At 41.3% G+C, this 22,289-nt stretch overlaps 1 protein-coding gene across 1 annotated transcript; it reads right to left on the reverse strand.

Annotated features, from left to right (window-relative positions):
* Positions 1 to 8,907: 8,907 nt before the first annotated feature.
* Znf622 (zinc finger protein 622) lies at positions 8,908 to 21,790 on the reverse strand. Its single transcript, XM_021183533.2, has 6 exons — positions 20,981 to 21,790; positions 19,253 to 19,501; positions 18,976 to 19,138; positions 14,732 to 14,844; positions 10,090 to 10,233; positions 8,908 to 9,175 (listed from the first exon to the last, which is right to left on the reverse strand). The coding sequence occupies exons 1-6, from the start codon at positions 21,615 to 21,617 to the stop codon at positions 9,048 to 9,050; spliced, it is 1,434 nt and encodes a 477-aa protein (XP_021039192.1). The 5' UTR covers positions 21,618 to 21,790; the 3' UTR covers positions 8,908 to 9,047.
* Between the last annotated feature and the right edge of the window lie 499 nt (positions 21,791 to 22,289).

Below are 22,289 nucleotides of genomic sequence, written 5' to 3' on the forward strand. Positions count from 1 at the left end.
AAAGACAAAAACCACATGGTCATCTCGTTAGATGCGGAAAAAGCATTTGACAAGATCCAACACCCATTCATGATAAAAGTCTTGGAAAGATCAGGAATTCAAGGCCCATACCTAAACATGATAAAAGCAATCTACAGCAAACCAGTAGCCAACATCAAAGTAAATGGTGAGAAGCTTGAAGCAATCCCTCTAAAATCAGGGACTAGACAAGGCTGTCCACTTTCTCCATACCTATTCAACATTGTACTTGAAGTCCTAGCCAGAGCAATTCGACAACAAAAGGAGATCAAAGGGATACAAATTGGAAAAGATGAAGTCAAAATATCACTCTTTGCAGATGATATGATAGTATATATAAGTGACCCTAAAAATTCCACCAGAGAACTCCTAAGCCTGATAAACAGCTTCGGTGAAGTAGCTGGATATAAAATTAACTCAAACAAATCAATGGCCTTTCTCTACACAAAGAATAAACAGGCTGAGAAAGAAATTAGGGAAACAACACCCTTCTCAATAGTCACAAATAATATAAAATATCTTGGCGTGACTCTAACTAAGGAAGTGAAAGATCTGTATAATAAAAACTTCAAGTCTCTGAAGAAAGAAATTCTAGAAGATCTCAGAAGATGGAAAGATCTCCCATGCTCATGGATTGGCAGGATCAACATTGTAAAAATGGCTATCTTGCCAAAAGCAATCTACAGATTCAATGCAATCCCCATCAAAATTCCAAATCAATTCTTCAACGAATTAGAAAGTGCAATCTGCAAATTCATCTGGAATAACAAAAAACCTAGGATAGCAAAAACTCTTCTCAAGGATAAAAGAACCTCTGGTGGAATCACCATGCCGGACCTAAAGCTCTACTACAGAGCAATTGTGATAAAAACTGCATGGTACTGGTATAGTGACAGACAAATAGACCAATGGAATAGAATTGAAGACCCAGAAATGAACCCACACACCTAAGGTCACTTGATCTTCGACAAGAAAGCTAAAAACATCCAGTGGAAGAAAGACAGCATTTTCAACAAATGGTGCTGGCACAACTGGTTGTTAACATGTAGAAGAATGCGAATCGATCCATTCCTATCTCCTTGTACTAAGGTCAAGTCTAAGTGGATCAAGGAACTTCACATAAAACCAGAGACACTGAAACTTATAGAGGAGAAAGTGGGGAAAAGCCTTGAAGATATGGGCACAGGGGAAAAATTCCTGAATAGAACAGTAATGGCTTGTGCTGTAAGATCGAGAATTGACAAGTGGGACCTCATGAAACTACAAAGCTTCTGCAAGGCTAAAGACACCATCAATAAGACAAAAAAACCACCAACAGATTGGGAAAGGATCTTCACCTATCCTAAATCAGATAAGGGACTAATATCCAATATATATAAAGAACTCAAGAAGGTGGACTCCAGAAAGTCAAATAACCCCATTAAAAAATGGGGCTCAGAACTGAACAAAGAATTCTCACCTGAGGAATACCGAATGGCAGAGAAACACCTGAAAAAATGTTCAACATCCTTAATCATCAGGGAAATGCAAATCAAAACAACCCTGAGATTCCACCTCACACCAGTCAGAATGGCTAAGATCAAAAATTCATGTGACAGCAGATGCTGGCGAGGATGTGGAGAAAGAGGAACACTCCTCCATTGTTGGTGGGATTGCAAGCTTGTACAACCACTCTGGAAATCAGTCTGGCGGTTCCTCAGAAAATTGGACATAGTACTACCGGAGGATCCAGCAATACCTCTCCTGGGCATATATCCAGAAGATGTCCCAACCGGTAAAAAGGACACATGCTCCACTATGTTCATAGCAGCCCTATTTATAATAGCCAGAAGCTGGAAAGAACCCAGATGTCCCTCAACAGAGGAATGGATACAGAAATTATGGTACATTTACACAATGGAGTACTACTCAGCTATTAAAAAGAATGAATTTATGAAATTCCTAGCCAAATGGATGGACCTGGAGGGCATCATCTTGAGTGAAGTAACACAATCACAAAAGAACTCACACAATATGTATTCACTGATAAGTGGATATTAGCCCAAAACTTAGGATACCCAAGATATAAGATACAATTTGCTAAACGCATGAAACTCAAGAAGAATGAAGACCAAAGTGTGGACACTGTGCACCTTCTTAGAATTGGGAACAAAACACCCAGGGAAGGAGTTACAGAGACAAAGTTCGTAGCTGTGATGAAAGGATGGACCATTTAGAGACTGCTGTATCCAGGGATCCATCTCATAATCAGCTTCTAAACGCTGACACCATTGCATACACTAGCAAGATTTTGCTGAAAGGACCCAAATATAGCTGTCTCTTGTGAGACGATGCCGGGGCCTAGCAAACACAGGAGTGGATGTTCACAGTCAGCTATTGGATGTATCACAGGGCTCCCAATGGAGAAGCTAGAGAAAGTACCCAAGGAGCTAAAGGGATCTGCAACCCTATTGTTGGAATAACATGATGTACTAACCAGAACCCCGGAGCTCTTGTCTCTAGCTGCATATGTATCGAAAGATGACCTAGTCGGCCATCAATGGAAAGAGAGGCCCATTGGACTTGCAAACTTTATATGCCCCAATATAGGGGAATGCCAGGGCCAAAAGAATGGGAATGGGTGGGTAGGGAAGTGGGGGGCGCTATGGGGGACTTTTGGGATAGCATTGGAAATGTAATTGAGGAAAATATGTAATAAAAATATTAAAAATTAAAAAAAAAGAAACTCTGCCCTTATGAACTGATTAATTCTGCTGTCACGGTGGGTTTGTTGTGGCAAGAGAGAGTTTATTAAAGCAGGCTTGACTCTCTCTTGATCTTTCATTTATACCATGAAAGGCTTTTGCCAAGTTGCTAGCACCATAATACTGAATTCGGACTCCAGAGCTCTGAGATACAGTTCTTCTTTTTACAAACTGATCCGTGGCATTGCTGTAGCACCACAAGACAGATTAAGGCAGCTTAAACTTTCTCATCTCACTATAGCTTCAGGTGCTATATTTTTATGAAAAAAATATTAACATTAACAAATAATGATTTCTTTGCTTTTATTTTATTGAGACAAAGTTGCATGTATCTTAGGCTGGCTATGAATTTGCTATATAGTCGAGGCTGATCTTGAACTTCTAATCCTCCTTCTACCTCTGGAGTGCTTGGATCACAGATATGAGGTGCCCTAATCAGTTTATGCAGTACCTAGATCGAACCCCCTGCACGATAGTCAAGCACTCTGGCAACCAAACGACGTTCCAGCCCTGATTTTATTACTTTTTAATAAATAAACATTTTTAATTGACCAGTCATAATTTATAATGCAACTATCACAAACAAAAGGTCTTAAGAAACTTGAGTACTCTTAAAAGGATCTCAGCTTAAAAGAACAATATAACCCGAAGAAAGCCCTTTACAGCTGTTAGTGTGAAGTGCTCTCTCTCTAGTAGTAGGTGCCGTCTTCTAGTGCCTGGAATCACATACTCATTAACTGTCAAGACTTTTTTGTGTCCACAGAACTGCTTAGAGACTAAATGACTTCATCTATATAAATCACATGTAGCATCTTTCTAAGGTTTAACCCTGTTGCTGAATTTTCACAGTATATACATGTAAGAATGTCCAGGAATCACACCACCAAGTTTCAAGATGAAGGAGGATACATTTATAAAGTTGTCCCAATTTCACGTGCTAAAAGCAGGAAATATTAGAGACGTCTCGGAATAAGTCATTCCGATCTCAAATGTTAAGTTTCCATTCACTTGGTTTATGGTCAACTTAGTATTTTCATTCCCATGCAGTACACAATAGGAAATACCCCCAGGAACTCCAAAGTTCTTCACTTAGAATCTTACCTTCCACCTTTGCAGATACTGTGTTTGGAAAAGGGAAACTGGAACCATCTGACATATGTGAAATACACGACTCTCAGTGTGATGGTATTGAGACTGGAATGCCAGGTGTGGTGTTTAATAAAAAACTAAGTGGAATAATAATGAGTAATTCAGAACTTTAAATGTTAAAAAATATTTTGGGAACAGGTATTTTGCCTGAATGTTTGCATGCACCACATGTATGCAGTGCCCTGCTGAGGCAAAAGGGCACTGGCTCCCCTAAGACTGGAAGCACAGATAAGCTGTGAGCCAGCACAGGGTGCTGGAAATTGAACGTGGGTCCTATGGGAGAGCAACCAGTGCTCTTAACCACTAAGCTATCTTTCCAAACATAATCAAAATTACAGATTTAAGAAACACAATTTGGATGATTTCAGTACAGTTTTAATTACCCAAATATAGATTTATTAAATATAGGGATATGCTAACTGTATATTCTTCAATCCCTCTTTAAAAAAATTACTGTGTTTATTCAGAAAATACTAAAACAAATTGGGCTATAGAGATGGCTCAACAGTTAAGAACTGTTGCTTTTGTAGAGGACCCAGGTTTGGTTCCCAGTACCTATATGGTGGCTCACAACTATCTGTAACTCCAGTTTTAGGTGACCTAACATCCTCTTCTAACTTCTACGGACAACAGGAATACATAATACACAATACAAATATAGTCAGGCAAAACACACACACACACACACACACACACACCAAAACCAAAAATACAAACACACCTTACTACTTGTGAACAGTTTTCAGAATAGTGGTTAGCAAACACATGAGTATTTGTAGAAATGTTTCTTCCTGGTGTCAGATACTAACATGCTGCATGAAGGCATTACATTGTACCATTCAGAGTACACAGATTTTTTACATGTTACCACAACTCAAAACTAAAGTATTAAATGGTGGGTATTGACTTAAATCAGTTCTGACCATAATCTAAAGTTCTATAATTCCAAGGGACTCCCATTTCTCAGCATAGAATAGTGACTGAGAGCAGTGTGGCTTTGGGTTGTTACATCTAACGTTCCTCTCCTGTAACTCAAGTGCTACCTGCTTCTCAAGGGTGACATGAAGATGAGCTGAAATAGTATGTGTAAATGTCAGACCTTAGATGTATATTGATAAACTCCAACACAAAGTGGAAGACAAAGAGTTTATGAATAATGCATTCTAGTTACTAGTGTGTAAACTTAGTAATGTAAATCTTAGGAATTAACTGAGCTGTAACATCAATTCCATTGTTCAACTTGAGAAAGGCTCACAGGCATTTTTTACTTGACTCTATCTTAAGATTATGCTTGGAAACTGGTAGGGACTGTTGTTATGTAAAGTTATATGTGAATGCCATGTAAGATATTGAGATGCTGGTAGTTGGTACTGGCAGTTAGCTGGGATTTTATCTGGGACTATCACAAGTCCCATGTGGCCTTGGACTCCATGCCATATGAACTCCTCAGGATAATCAAGATTTCTTGCAGTCAAGACCACAAGAAAGAAAAGTAAAAGCCAAACTGCCTTTAATGACTCCCATCGAAACTGGCAGCTTCACTTCTATACTTTACTGTGAGAGTAAAGAAGTCCAGCCCATCATTAAAGGATAGGCAGACCTAGGAGTCAAAGAAGGAACAAGAGACATGTAGCTGCCATGCAATTTATGGAAATATTTTGTCTGTACTGTCCCAAAACAAAGAAGATAAATGAGATTATAAGAACACTGCCCTGAGTTTCTAACTGCTGAGGTTTCCACCGTAGTTTAGGCTTCATACTCAGATATTCATAAATGGCCCACCCTGGGGATTCACACAGGCAATGTGATCCTACTACGCATTACCTAGCCACACAGGCTTTCCTCTGCCAATCTTGGAGGGAAAATCAATTACTCCATGTGCTGGCTACTTTTATGTCACCTTGACACAAGGTGGAGTCATTTTAGAAGAGGGAACGTCAAACAAGAAAATGTTCCTACTAAATTGGCCTGTAGCATTTTCTTTATGATTGATGCGGGAGTATCCACCTCACGGTAGGCAGTGCCACCAATGAGCTGGTGGTCCCACGTTCAATAAGCAGGCTGAACAAGCCTTGAAGAGCAAGCCAGGAAGCAGCACTCCTCCATGGCCTCTGTACCAGTTCCTGCCTTGAATCCCTGCCCTGACTTCCCTGGAGGATGGTTTACAAACTAAAATGAAATATATCCTTCCTCCCAGCCCTATATGTACATACATACATACATACATACATACATAGATACATACATACATAGTGTGTATGTCTCTGAGGAAATCCCCAAGATTATAAGTTGTACTTATTTCCCAGTCTCTAAACCAAGCTCTGCATAAGAACTGAGCCCACCTCAGCTTGAGGATAGTCACATGGGAAGAAACAATGACTGTCAACTATATCTTAAACAAATTTGAATTACGTACACCTTTTGTTAGCATCACTTGGGGACTCTTAGAGTATGTTAGAAACTAATAGAAACTCCACAACAGAATGGCTTCACTTCCTCTGATTAACCCCACCAAAGCAACTGGCTTAATAGCTTTATTCCTGGTCACTTGGAAACCTTGTTTCATGCGGTTGCTTTGCCACCCCTCAAGCATTATCCTTCATCTGTATGGATGACTACACACTTTGTTTCCAGCTCATGGGGAAAAGAAGCAGAACCAAAGCTGTTTATCTCAGGGTTAATCTGTAACTATACCACCCTTCTCTGTGCATACCATCAGCCCACACTCGGTTACACCATTACAACTTGCTGTTGGGGAATCTGGGGAAACAGACCCTGGCTGGAACCAAGCTTGAAGCAGTATTAGGAAGCCTGAGCAAGGAATCATCTCAGGCTTCTATCCTTAGTCTCCTTTAAAATGTTACTGAACTTCTATTTCTTCCTCTATGAAACAGCAATACTACTATATTTTACAATGACAAATTATAAAAATTTGCCTCTGTTCAGTAAAACATTAATTTGTCGAATACAACACAGAAAGAATGCATCAAGTGTCTATTCTGGAGATGGACAGTGAAACCGGGCCACCAGGTACCTCTGCTACATGCAAGGAGAGGAACAAGTTTATGCTGTCTTGAGTTGTGATCCAGTCTTTTTTTTTTTTTAATATTAGTATTTTTTCCTTTATTAGGTATTTTCTTCATTTACATTTCCAATGCTATCCCAAAAGTCACCCATGCCCTCCACTCTCCTCCCCCCCCACACACACACACACTCCCACTTCTTGGCCCTGGCGTTCCACTGTACTTAGGCATATAAAGTTTGCAAGACCAATGGGCCTCTCTTTCCACTGATGGCCAACTAGGCCATCTTCTGATACATATGCAGCTAGAGACACGAGCTCCGGGGGGTACTGGTTAGTTCATATTGTTGATCCAGTCTTGATGTCTCCAGCTAAAGCCACACAAGCCAACCTGGTAGAGCTATACCCGGTCCTGGGATTACTTCCCAGGAGGAAAGCCTTCATACAAGTCAAAATGGCCTATAAATTAATAATAATAATATAGTAATATTTTATGTGGACAGAAGTGAAAAACTAGGTTGTACTTAAAATCAGAAAGTCTCTCCTGCTGGATGGGAAAGATAGCTAATAAAACAAACTGGGGGGAGGGGGGTAGCATTGGTATTTGAGGGGTTAATAAATACCAACACAACTGCCTCACTCAGTTACACACCACAATTTGCTGTGGTAAGAAGCAGAAGGGAAAGGAAGAAGGAAAGAGGAGTAAAATATGACAGGGTGTGTATATAAAACCAAGTACAAGCTGGAGGTACACACTGCAGGTCCTGATACGGTACTGATGGGTTAGAGACAACCAAGTTATACACTCAGCAGAAGGAGGTAAACACACTGTGGAAGAACATCAGGTAACTGTTAGAAGGAATGAGCTAGATGCCTGATAGTTGTTGAATGAAAAGAAACCTAGAAGAGATCTAACACATATTTACACATAGAATACATATTTAATAGAATGTAAATTGAAAACACCACCTGAAACATACTATATAAAGATATAGATTTAAATATATGTCAGAGATGTCAGGAGACCCAGTATTTCTGTGGGGAGGCTATAGAAAAGATGAAGGAATAGAATTCAAACCAAAGAGCCCCCCTTTTTTTTAAACAATAGTGAATTTGTATCCTGAGTGACACAGGGTTCAATTCTACATCAGGACCTGTAGCTTATACCCTAAGTATCATAATAAGATTGGCAAAGGTCATTTAGCACAGGGTCCAGGCAACCTCAGCCTATGGGATCCTTAGGCACTGTGTCACAGGAACGTCCTAGCTTTGACCTTGATATGGCACTTTGTATACTGAAAGAGTCTTTATTCACAAACCTACTGCTGGGAAGTATATATTAGTATGGAATGGGTCCTCTGTTTCATTGAGCCCTCACAAGCCGTGAGATAAAAGGACTAAAAGAACCACCCCCCAAAATGCACAAAGTGTATCACTTTCTCAAAGTCCCAAAGGCAGCTCAATGAATGAGCTTAGCTTCCCTGCCAGTGTATTATTAGTGCCTTCCTAAGCAACCTAAATTAAGAATCTCTTCAGAGATTTAACTGTGAGGCAGTCCTAAAAACTACTTAAAAGCTGGCAGTCATTCTTCGTTCTTATTTGGAAATAAAAACCCTGCATACTAAGCCCTTAACATGTTCTGTTCTTTCCTTTTCTGAATTTTAACACACCCAGAGACATGGGCAACTTCCTAAGCCACATACATTCACAAGTGACATTCAGTTTTGCTCTTATATAATCCTCAAAGCCCCTGACTAAGGTCCCTTAGACAAGAAGTAATGAGTTATTCCAAATTTTAAACTAATTTTGGACTAGACAAATCACTTACATTTCCCACCTTATGCTGACAGCCAGAAAGCATCTGAAAGCTGAGGCAGGAAAGCAACTATCAGGAGGTCATTCAGGTCCTGGAGCCCAACAAGCAAGCCCAAGCAAGCCCCACTTAAAAGCTTTAAACACTGCTCAAATACGACATTGAAGACAACCATGATTTTGACTTTATTAGATCAGAACAAATGAAGTAGCAGCAAAGGAACCATTCGGCAATCTGGCTTCCCTGTCCTCAGACAAGGAGGGAAGTGCAGCGGGAGATGCATCTCTGTTTCCCATTCCTCTCAGAATCTCACTTGGGCCCTGAAGTGCATCTGCTTGTTGGCATTGTTCTTCATTCCTATCTTCAGCATCCATTTTGATTTCATCCTCTGTACATATTGCATGTCCCGTTCACGCATGAGAGCTGCTCCTGTGGTTGGGAGGATGGTAAGCAATGAGGCACTGATCTCTTATTTACTATCAGAGGAAGTCAAATCTAGAATTCCCAAAGTTGGCTTAGGATAAGTGGGTTCTGATATTTAAAGACAGAATCTAATGTGGGGATTCTAAGCAATGGGGCTCAGAGATCTACATGCATCTAAGAACTGTGTATATCAGAACTTTGTAAACAGTGATGTTTGCTATGTTTTTAGGCACTAGGCTTTCTGGGACATCAGAAAGGAGCAAGTTATCTTCACTACCTCCTTTGGACTTTATTTCCCAGAAGAGCAGAGAAGACAGTTTTGCACAGCACAGTATGAGAGTTAAGTAACAGCACATTGTGGTTTCAAAGCTTAATAACTTCAGCTGTCAGCTTTACTCATTGCAATCTACTTCTATTGGGAAAAACTGCCAAAGGGGGCTAACTGTAGTTAAGTACACTACATCACACATGCATTGTGACAGACAAGCCTCTCAACTCTAAGGTGGGTCCTGTTGATCATTTCCCTTGCACAAATGAGCAAGCAGAAGTGAAATTTAATAATGTTCATGACGTAAGAGATTATAATGTGAAACTACATAAGCCATGTTAGGCGCCACAGCTCCACTAAGGTACTATTTAACTTCTGAGTTATCTCCAGATAATTTCAGCATGGAATTTATAAGATTTTTTATAGATATTATCTTCTGGAAAGGTTCATGATGCATACTAAGTTACTAGGCCAGGAATATTAATTTTTTTAAGTCATGGAGTCTTGGACTTAAGTATTCTAAGTATCCTGAGATAATGGGAGTCCCAGAAGTAAGACTCAAGCTTCCCCTGGAAAGGAGTCAGAAGGACAACACAAACGATAACCTGTCACCCAAGCGCCCACGAAACCCACACATGTAAGAATGATGTACCTGTGCTGCCCATCCATCCCAGGGCTCGGTATTGCTGGAGAACCCTGCCCACAGCCTTTTGATTCCTAGCAACTGTCACAGCTCTTGGCAAGCCAAATCGTTGTTTGTAGTATCTCATCAAGGAGCGATGACCCACTCTGGCACCTGTTTTGAGAAGAGCAATATTTAAATACTGGTCTTTCAAGTCAGTTATAAACCAAAGGCTTCCCAAAAGATCTTGAATGGCACCAAACCTTAGGAATCCTAGTAGGAAAACAGAAATAACCAGGACAGTGTTTATATGCTACAGGAAAAACAGACCAGTATTAAGAAAATACATAAAGGCTAAAAAGCCCCATGAGAAAGAAGATGAAGAAGGGAATAACTCTGACATTAGGTCTACAAGCCATAATGGGAAAACTGAACCAGAACAAAAATGAAACCATCTTTTCTCTGGTTCAGTTTTCTCTTCCAGTCGCCTTCCAACAGGAGTGAATTTTACCACACAGGGAAATCTGTCACCTACTGTAGATGTCTTTATTGTTACAAATGGAGTAATACTGGCATCTAGTGGCGAAGGACAGAGATGCTACAGCACATATTAAAATGCACAGGGAGGAAGATTAACAACATCAAAGTATTATTTAGCCACATTGACAAAGCTGATACACTCCTTCCTAAATGATGAAAACCACGTAGTATCTCAAAAAGATTAAGGTAAATTCTCTTTAAACCTGTGGTTATTTGCAGAAATCAAGCAAAACAATAAAACTTTGAGAAATGAATTCTTAACTTTAATTTCCAATGTATGCTGATGTCATTACAAATGTGGCTGTATACACCAATGCACAGGCTTACCATTAATAGTGCAATACATTAAGCAAAAAGGAAAGAGGGCCAGAGAGCTGGGTAAGCTGTGCTGACCTGGCAATCGGAGTTCAATCCCCAGAAACCACATTAAGGTGGATAGAGAATCAAGCCCATAGAGTTACCTCTAGCCTTCCCATATGTACTATGGCACATGCAAACAAATACCGCCACCCACTCACAACCATAGTAAATACAATTTTAAATCAAAGAAAAGAGAACATGCATTTCAAATTACGAAAACTAAGGGACAAGTAAAGTCTGCAACTTCTATAATTACACTAATAAAACCCATAAGTAAAGTTATTTACTAGATGAACAATTTGAAGTTCCTATAAGGATGGGTCTATCTGTTAGAGGTCTGAAATCCACTCCACTAGTCTGTAAATTTTAATGGAACACAGCCACACTCACCTACATCTCTACTGGTTTTTGAGCTACAAAGCAGATCTAACCAATTACTAGAGACAGAATGGTACACAAAGACAGAATGGTACACAAAATCATTGCTTTCTGGCCATTTATAGAGAAGCAACCAAATCATATTGGCTTGACTTCTGAGAAGGAAAACTAATAAGTATGTTAAGCTCTGGGATGGCTAATTCTAGGCTCCACCAGAAAAATGGTTTTCAAAAGGTAATTCTCCCATACTATCCTAAGAGATTGGTCCCTAGGCCAGTGGCATCAACATCACCTGTGGGTTTACTAATAAAAGCAGGCTATGATTTTTAGATGAATATTAATTAACATATAAGCAATCAAATACCTTTCCAAATAGAAACACACATGGGTAAAACCCTGGGTATAGTACCCAGAAAACTACTTTCAACTTAGGTAAATAAAACAATTGACAAATAAGCAAATATGAATACTTTATCACATAAGCTGTAGAAGGCTGTATTTGCTTTTAACATCTGTCTGTAACTGACATGGAAAAGAGTGTGAAGTTATTTATGAGTTCCTGTACGCTCGGAAAGTATTTCCTTGACACCCAAATGTGATGTTTTGTGATCAGACTGAGGTCATGACAAAAAGAAACTTCCAATTTAATCTTGTGGTCTTTGGATACCAGTATGGAGAGATAAAAGGTATCTCTCTAAAACCAGCTATTTGATGTGTTGGGCATTTTTATGGCAAGACCTTGGTTTGTACCTGTGGCTCAACTCAGGGAAACATGATCTCTGAACATCCATGTGAGATAAATCTAATCGGGAAAGACACATATCTAAGTGTCCTATCAGCAAACCTCAAGATTTACTGGGATTTCCAAATGACAATGGTAGGCCAGGGTGGTCTACATCTGCAAGGATAATTATCCCTAAATGAGGAAATGATGAAGTTAGTAATTAGTAAGCAGTAAGTCAACATGTATATTTGTAAGCACCATTTGGAAGAGTATCTTACAGCTTCTGAGAGCTGGCAGAAGTGAGCTATTCTTGCTGTCAGTTAACAATAGGAACCTGGCATTAAAACCATATATGGTGCTAGAGCAGCTCAACCTGAAGGCCTTGGGAAGAACAGATTAGCTTAAGAAGGCTGTGACTGCCCAGTAACAAGTTATGTCTGACTTAGGGAATGCCTGTCCATCTACCTTTCATCATGTAACTGTTGATCAAACTGTCCATTCCTGTGGAACAAACACCCAATGCAACTGATCGCAAATACTAGAGTATCTCCAAATCTCATTTTCTAAGATTAACTGTGTGTTTCTCATAGATACATCAGCAGTTTCATCTGGCCAGCTGGCAGATAAATCAATGTGTATTCCACACCAATTTCCACCATATAAACGGAAGAATGCAGGAAGTGCAAAGGAACTGACCTAAGCTACAGTATTCCAAAGAAATGCTCCGAGCGCCCTCTACTGGTTATTTTCTTCATTGTTTCTGGAACCGTAGAGCTGCTGATTTGACTATGGTACAATCTGAGTATTTACACTTAAGGTACCACAACTGATGCTTTTGAAACCAGTTTAGAGCAAACTCTTAGGTGTATGATTCTTCCAAAATTGGTTTTACACTAACATCTATGCACAAATTGAGCTTACCCAGAAATTTCAGAGGTCATTTACTCAAAAAACTATTAGTGAATCCACACGCTGCCACTACATTTTTATACAAGGTTTGTTCAGAGATTTCTACTTCCTGAGTTGTGACAAATGTGTAATGAGGCCCGGGAGAAGATCAAGTACGGCTCTTACTTCCTGCCCGCCTCCTCTGCTCACTTTTCCTTTATTACTACAGACTCCTTTATTACTAAGACTCAAGTGAGTTTGCCTTCCCTTTGAAAGTCACTGCCACCATAGCAGTCAACAAATCTTTATCCGGTTTTTAAGTATGTGAGAGCCAGTACTACGATGAATGAGACAGGACAGTGTGCTCTCAACTGTAATGGTAGCAGGGAGAGGAGGAGCCACTTCTACTGTTTTACAGCACTGTATGTATACACCTTAATGATGATGGAGGACAACCACTTCAAAAGTGCCAACAGACAGAAGTTTAGTGTTACCAACATAAAGAATAGTATAGCAAGGATAAATATACTAGTCACCTTGGCAGAATCATTATATATTATATGCCACACTGTATCTTATAAATAGGTAAAATTAATATGCATTTACTTAAAATACTTACATGTTTTTAAAAGGAAATGAGGGAAGGCAAACAAGCAAGACAATGATTATAAGAGCATAGTGAATCACCAGTATTCTAGGAGCACAGGAGATAGTCATGAATCTTCTCCCAAGGTGTAAAAGCAAGGAGTCTTGTGGTGGAGCGGAGTACCAGAAGCACCACTCATCCAGAGACCCGGGAGAGCAGTGTGTGGCAACAGGCACCAGAAGAAGCTCGCAGATACCTTGAAGATAATGGCTCCCAGTGTGGAACCACACAGGGTAAAGCATGCTTTAGAAAGAAGGGGCTGGTGGTTATAAAGGAACAGGACAGATGATTTCCAGATGGAAAACTGACACAAACAAAATGGCCACACAGACAAATGTTTAAGAAGAAAAGCATTCATAAGGCAGTCAGGGGTTGCTTAATTATCTGAATGGGAGAAGACATTTCCTAAAGAGATACCCATTTGGGGCTTTGATTAACTTTAGAACACTCAATGACCCTAGGAAATGTACTTTCTACATAATTAAGTATTCCTTACCAATTTTTAAAAATGTAAAGCCCAGATGAAAACTTCACCCAAACAGAGCATGATCCTCAAATAGGCTCATGCCTGTCAGTAATGTCTTTATAATATACTACAGTGAAATGAAGATTACAGTGCTCTACATGTCAGACACTGCTTTGTTAAGAATCACCATATTCAGCTTACTTAAGATGTTATCTGATTCTCTAGGTAAGAGCTGAGAGTTAGTAAAATGAGGGCAGATTTGTCTTACAAGATCAATTAAACATCTGCACAGCCCTTGATACTTGTAAGGATACTGATTCTAGAATTCACTCTCAGAAAAAGGCAAATACACATACACAGAAGGGAGAAAGAGGGAGAGATACAGTGTGATGGATCTATTAGTTTACATTTAAAAAAAATTAATACCTAGTCAAAATACTGTAAATCTGAAAAGAAAAAAGGAAAAACAATAACCCAATTTTAATGAAACAGTCAACCTAGAGGTAAGTAACTACTTTTAAAGTTTACAAGTACTTGAGGAAACACACACAGACACACACACACAAAGGTTCACGTTCTTTCTCCTTCAGCACAGCAGGTAACTGAGGAAGACATGCTTCTTCCACTCTACACTGGCACCAAGCAACTTCGTTTGGACAAACACACTTACCAGAAGGAAGTATCAGCTCCATGGTTTCATCATCACATTCCAAGATCTTGTCTGCGGACAAGGCCGAAAGCTCAGCAGGATCCTGCCCCTCCTTGTAGTCTGGGTAGCTACTCCTGTAACAGTGAAATAACACTAATAAGGAGACTTAACTAAATGGGAGACCTGCATTGGCAAATGTGGCCAAGCTACCAACTGCTTCCAGGGAATGCCCACTACAAGAACTGAGGGATAAAAATTACTGTCAGAATTTTTCTGCCAACAAATGTGACCGAATAACCCTTAAAAGGACATTTTTCCTCTCTCTAGAAAGATTACCAAGCTGGGGCAGCGCACGCCTTTAATCAAGCACTTGGGAGGCAGAGGCAGGCAGATTTCTGAGCTCGAGGCCAGCCTGGTCTACAAAGTGAGTTCCAGGACAGCCAGGGCTGCACAGAGAAACATGCAGAAGATATGAATACAGTGCAGTTACACCTCAATGACAATATAGTCAAATTCCAGAAGTCTGCAGCCTAACAGAAATTTTGTGATGATAGAAGAACAAATTTCTATGTGCCTCACATGTTAACTTTAGATATAAATAATGCCTTTCAAGAACTGAATTTTTAAAACTGCAGATAGTGAGACTAAAGCACTGAATTTCTAATGCGTATCTTGAGCAGCCACAGGATATGCCTAGTAATTACCACACTGGACAGTATAGTTATAAAACTGTTTCTAAATATATCCAAAATTTGCTATTTAAATGGACATACAGAGGACTAACTATAGACAGTGATGGCGAGATGCTCAGTGGGTAAAGTACCTGCCATGCAAGCAGACCTAAGGTCGCCCGCCTTCCAGCATGCACATGAAAACCAAGCCCAACCCTGCCTGCCTAGAACCACACCAGGGGAGTGAAGACAAGAGAGTCTAAGGAGCTTGCCGGCCAGCCAGGCTGGCTCAACTGGTGAGCTCCAGGTCCCAGTGAGACCTTGTTGCAAAAAATAAAGTGCAATATGACCAAGGAAGACATCCAATACCAAGTCAGGGCCTCCACATGGCATGTGCATATATGCATACATAACAAAGCCATACATACACACAAATAATAAATTTTAATTTAAAAAAGTAGTTGGACAAATAAACATTGAAATAGTAACAGCTAAACAACCAACAGGGAATAGATAAAAGACTAAATCAGAAACAAAAATACCTCTGAGCAGCTAATTTAAGATGTAAGAGGGTTCACAATTACATTGCTTATAATAAAATACAAAGTAAAACCACTATATATGCAGCCATATGGCTAAAAAGAAACACTTGCCCCCACTAACAGTGGAATTATATAGAGAACACACGAGAGGAGGGAATGTGCCCACACTCACATCTTTTTGTTTCTTTTTGTTTGTGCATCTCCTATGGGCCAGCTACTAGAATCTACATAGTAGGTAAAATATACACATTTACAGATATTAGCAGGATGGTAGAGCAGCAGTTATTTTTATCAGCTCAAAACTAGAAACCACTCAAATATAAAGCACTACAGTAGATAAGAACTAGAGAATATTCAATCTAGTAACCTAAAAAGAAAAATCTGTAACTATATAGAACAAAATAGGTTTGGAGAGATGACTCAGAGGTTAAGAATATTGGTTCTTGCAGACCCAGGACCAGTTCCCAACACCCATGTGATGGGTCACAACTATCAGTAACTTCAGTTCCTAGGGTTCTGAGTCCCTCTTCCGACCTCTGCGAGCACTGGCACAGAAGATACACATACAAACATTCAGGTAAAACATTCAATTTTAAAAAACAAACCAAAAACATAATGAATGAGTTTCCCAAAAGTACAGTTGAACAAAGGGTGCCAGATCTAAAGGATCTCTTTGCTACTCTATTTATGTAAAGTTCAAAAACATGTAATCCAACCTTCACTCAAAAACTCAATAAAACCTTCACAAGACCTACCCATGTAGGTATGTAATGCTAATTCCTGGAAATTCACTCGAGGGAAATTTCAAGTTCAAAACGAGAATTATCTTGGAAGGGTGGAATTATAATTTGTTCTTTTCTCTAGACCAGTAAATTCACAAAGTACTTAGTGAGCACAATGCCTGGCAGGTAATAAGCAATTAATGACGGCCTTGTAAATATTTTCTTTTTTCCAAGGTTTCTTATTAAACCTTCCAAGGTTTCTTATTAAGTTTTGCTTTGTAAAGCAAATAAATCATTTAATGTTCATTTTTATATATGCTCATACCATTTATCATTTTTGGAGCCAAAAGAATACATCAAGTCCAAAAAAAAACACTCAGACAAAGGAGAATTCTATTCTTTTGTTGAGGTTTTGCTGGTGGTAGTACTAGAAACCAAAGTCAGGACCTTAAATAAGCTACACAAGTACTTTCCTACTGAGCCATCCCTAGCCAGGGAACTATCCATTTACATCAGTAATCAATTTTAACTGATAGCAATAGTCTGAGCAACACACTCAGCAAACAGTAACAGTGCAATAAAAGGAGCTATATGCCATCAAGAGGACAAACAATAAGCAACAATGTTGCATGAAATGGCAATAAGGGCTATGAGGATAATAAGGGACAAAAATGACTAGGTAGGCATTGCTGTTTTATGAAACAGTCATGGAGGTCACAATGGCACGGTGAAATTTGAGTCATTCAGGAAATAAAGACTCAAGTCTTTGAACTCTCTGAGCTAAAGCTAAAAAAACTTCTCAAATTTACAAACTTGCTATCTTTAGAAAAATATCCAGGAATCTAAACAGCAGAATCATGGCCAGAGTGAGAACACCTAGGACATCATAGGCCATCAAACTTTGGCATTTACTTTAAGAAGGGAGGCCCTTGAAATATTCTGAGCAGCATTAACATGACTTAATGCTATACAAAGATCTCTCAAGCTAGCTTTGGAGACTATCACAGAGGAAGTGAGGATGAAAAGTAAGATCAAGCAGGCAGTAAGACTCAATGACAGCGGATGGTGACCTAGACCTGGACACTGGAGAAGGGAAAAGAAGTCACATACTAAAGATCATGTCAAGGCAGATAAAACAGATTTAAGAATTAATGCAAGCATAATATAAAATACCAAGGATGACTGCAAAATTATTGGCTTGCATTACTGGGAAGGACAGAATGACCATTTATCTAAGATGAAGAGGTTAGGTTGAATAGCAGAATGCAATTCAAATGCTAAAGAGAACTTCTAGGTTTGATGTTGAGATGGTTGCATCAGAGGTATAAATTGGTAGTCAAAGCCTATAGGAGATACTGAAATTTACAAGACAGAGTAGGAACTTAAATATATAAGAAGCAGATGTAGATAAAGAAATCAGAAAGTCTATACTTCAGTATTTCAAGCCAGTTACTAAGGTTATAGTCTCTTGACTTCTCTCTGCTGTTTGCTTAGCCTACTCCCAATTTGACACTGGGTCTGAAGGTCAAATACACTGCTGTCTGGCAGGGAACTTGAAAGGGATAAATATCTCTTGCTTGGGGAGGATTCTATCTATCTCCGCCGGAGACTCAAATCTGTCTCCTATACTGTATGCCTCTAACCTCCTAATAATTTGACCGCCACCCTCAATTGCAAACTACAAAATCAGGAAGAGAAGGCAACAGCAAGTTCTAAAAGACAAAATTTTCTGACCACCTAGATCACGTGGGTTGTGGCTGCTTGGCATGGTACTTACTTGTACATTCCTGTGCTATTTCGCATACACTCTGACAAAAGAAACTACTCCTTCATCAACACCTAACCTACTCGTTGCATATGTATCAACTGCTCAAGATTCCCATTCGAGCTGAATTATCTATGAGATAACCTCACTACCAAGTGCCAAAGACTTGGTATAGACTACCAAGCAGTTCAATTTCTTTAGTAGATCGTCTGTGATTCAAAGTCTCACGGGAGCCCAGAATGTGAAACCTAACTTTTGAATTTCTATTCATAAAGTAATCAGCAAAAGTAAAGTTCTGACTATTGAATCACCAAGAGCAAAAGTAAATCATTCCCACTCACTCTGGGCCAGAGATCCTCCCTTTTCTAATGTGTTCAAGTGAGCTTGTAGCTTAGGAACATGTAATCCATGTAATACGGGTGAGGAATATACTAGCAAAGCTGAGGTGCTATCTCAACTCACTGCATGGTGAGCCCAACTCAATTTCAGAAGAGGGGGGCAGATATTGTTTATTATCCACTATTGTATAAATATAACCTCAAGTCACCTCACAAACTCATCTTACCTAAAATCATAGAAGTCTGCAAATTCCAAGGCAGCGTCACCATCTGTGAAGAGCTTACAGTGGCTTTTGTCATTCATGTGTGCCTGTACAGCTTCTGTGGAATAGAAGGACTTCCCTTTCTCATTGCACCACAAGCAAATTTTGCCAACACCAACTTTCTCTCCTGGTCATGTGGAAAAAATATGAAATCAATCTTTAGAAGTCAGGTTAAATCTCACTAGTTACTCTCACAAATTGAAAAATATTTCTTCATCAAAAGCAAAATCATTGTACTTACCCAAATATTTAATTAGTCCTTTCAAATCTGAAAGATACTCTATATCAGGAATAAAAAAGCTGTGGACTTTAGTCATATGAGCCACATTCTTCACGAGGGAGCTTGAATGATGGGAGCAAAACAAGCAGTCTGTTATTGGGATGGCACCTAGGGGTGGGCTCTTCTCAGCCTCTGCATCTTCTGCATCCTGATCCTCCACTCCAGGGTCCTCACATTCCAATCCATCATCGGAATCAATATCTTCCCAATCTTTAAGCCAAAGTTTTGAAAAACAAATTTACTTTTAAAGGTGTGATAAAAGCAAGCACAATCAGACATCAAATGCTTCAGGACATATCCCAAGTTCTGCCTGTTCTCTGAAGCCAAGTTCTCTTTCAAGACCTCAATTTTAGCTATTTAATTACCCCCAGACAAGTTTAAATGATAAAAACCTCTTTAATCTTTCTTTTCCAGTGGGAAGCTCTATAAAATAGCTGCTAACCTCTTTCCTATGCATTACTGCACCTAGCCTAGTACCGGACACCAAGTTAATTGGATTCCTATCTGGTTCAGCAACTGTCTACCATTTGCACTTCACGGGAATACTTTAGTGTATATTATGGTGTGTGCAGGGCTGCTATATGAATGCTTCTGTTTATATATGTCCATGCAAGTTCAACTTAGTCACCAATTTAACAGGGACCTCTAGGAACCTCATGAATGAGTTGATGTCCTAAGAAATGGACTTAAATGAACTGGCAAGTCTCCTTTTTTGTCTTTTGATCCCCCCTCCATGAGTACTCACCCTAGATCTGCCTTTTCCATCATTAAGTAAGGCCTTAGAAAAATACCCCTCCATAGAGCAGGCCCTCACTAAACAGTCAAGGTTCCAGTAGCTTCATTTTTTACTTCCCATCTTCCATGACTGTGGCAAAATAAGTTCATGTTGTTTATAAATTACCAGGCTTAAGATACTTGGTTACAGAAGCATAAACCGACCAAGACATGAACACAAACACTGTCAGTATTAACTGTGCTGTGGGGGTGAATAAAGAACTCACAAAGTAAGGAACCTTGGGGCTAGCTGGAGCCCCACAAGTCAGGCTTGCAGGCAACACGAAACCCTCACTCAGTTTTTAGTCAACTAAGTGAAATGTAAAATCCTAAGCCACTCTAACTACACATTCTACAGCAGCGTGCCAACAGCATAGCTTTCTGTGCACCAGCGTAACCCTTCCTGATCCAAACTAAAAGAAGCATGTTTTGCCCGTTAAGAATACGCCTCTACAGCCGGGCGTGGTGACACAAGCCTTCAATCCCAGCACTCGGGAGGCAGAGGCAGGCGGATTTCTGAGTTCGAGGCCAGCCTGGTCTACAAAGTGAGTTCCAAGACAGCCAGGGCTACAGAGAAACCCTGTCTCAACCGCCCCCCCCAAAAAAAAAAATAAAGTATGGAGGCCTACAATCCATCTGCTGAACTAGTTAAAACTCATAAACCAGGAAACATCTTTAAATCCAGGCGGGATGCCCTGGGCCTGGAACCCCACTCCCTCAAAGGCTGCGATAAAAGGATAAGAAGTCAGGGTCCAGCCTGGGAAAGGATGTCACAAAGGTAAACACTGAAGAAGGCTCAGGCCAGGGGCTTCAGGGGAGGGCGACATCGCTGAACATGGACCCTGCCCTTCGTCTCCATCGGAATGTCTCCCGGAGCCTCCCGCTCGCCCCAACCCCGACAGGCCCCTTACCTACCTTCGTCTTCGTCGTCTTCCTCCTCTTCCTCTCCCTCCTCCTCTCCGTCCTCCCACTGCTGCTTCGCCAGCTTCTTCGCCTGCTGTTCGAACCACTGGAGCCGGGGCGGCTTCTCCGTCGGGTCTCGTTCCGGGATGCCCCGTGCGCCCGCGCCCGCCGCCCTCCCGCACTCGTCCGTGGGCACGAAGGGCGCTTTCTTGGGGGACGTGGAGGGCTGGGCCTTGATGGCCTGCTGGATGGCGGCGTTCACGGCGTCCTTGTCGACACCGTCCGCGCCCAGCCCCTTCTCCAGGTTCTTGGCGTTCAGCAGCTCCACGCGCCGGCTCGCGGCCCGCACCGCCTTCCGCTCCAGCTCGGCGTGCCGCCGGGAGCCCAGGTGGTTCTCGTAGGCGTTGAAGGTGGCGAACTTCTTGCCGCACGCCGTGCAGTAGGTGGCCGCGCCCTTGCTCGCCTCCGCCGCCTCGGCCACCGCGCGCTGCGCCCGCACCCGCTCCTGGAAGCCCTCGGCCGTCACCGGGGCCATGGCGGCCACCTTGCGCCGCAGGTTGTAGCGGTGCCAGTCCGTCTTGTAGTGCGCCCGCTGCAGCTCCGCGTCGCGGAACGCCACCCGGCAGGTGATGCACGTGAGAGCCGCCATCCCCGGGCCCGGAAGACAGAGACCACCCAGCCGAGAACCTTCTAAGTCCGACCGGCCGCCTTCTAGTCCCACAAACGCCAGAGAAGCTCCTTCGCCCACAGCCAGGAAAAGACACACCAGACTCCGGCTTCCGGGCTCTAAGTGAGGGAACTTCCGACTTCTAAGTGAGGGAACTTCCGACTCGCACAGGAAACTCTAGGCAGCTGGCTTAAGACGGCCAGCCTGGGTCCCCGGAAATGACGAAGCTTCATGTCGCTCTCTTCGCGCCTGGATCTGCCCTGTCAATCAAAGGTGGGCGTGTGCCTGGAGGATGCTGCCCCCTCCTGAGGGCTAACGACGTCTTAGCGGTTGTGTCGCTTGCGGTGACGAAGTCAGAGGGATGGGCGTGTGAGGGAAAGAAGGGCGTGGGTGCCTGGGATGGCTCTGGGACAGCTCTTGAGAAGTGGATCCCCTCTAGACTGTCTCCCGCGCCTCTGGAAAGGGAGATCAAACGTGGCGACAGCGTGGGACTTCCGGAGCCCAAAGCGACCCAAGCCCTGGACTTTGCAGCGAAGGGGGCGGTCGGTCGGAGCTCTTGTACAGAAAAGGTTCCCTGCTGGGTGCCGAAAGTACAGCCTAGCCACTGTCCCACAAAATATAATCCGAGTCACATGTGAGATTTTAAATCCAAGT

This window comes from Mus caroli, unplaced genomic scaffold, assembly GCF_978045245.1.
Source record: "Mus caroli unplaced genomic scaffold, Mus_caroli_1 scaffold_16, whole genome shotgun sequence".
Taxonomy (NCBI): Eukaryota; Metazoa; Chordata; class Mammalia; order Rodentia; family Muridae; genus Mus; species Mus caroli.

Coding starts and splice junctions, on each gene's coding strand:
- Znf622 (XM_021183533.2), bottom strand. CDS start 21,617: ATGGCGGCTCTCACGTGCATCACCTGCCGGGTGGCGTTCCGCGACGCG. Junction 14,845..18,975: donor GCAGACTTCTATGATTTTAG/GTAAGATGAGTT, acceptor TCACTGTTACAG/GAGTAGCTACCCAGACTACA. Junction 10,234..14,731: donor GGAGCTGATACTTCCTTCTG/GTAAGTGTGTTT, acceptor TTCTCAAAACAG/GTGCCAGAGTGGGTCATCGC.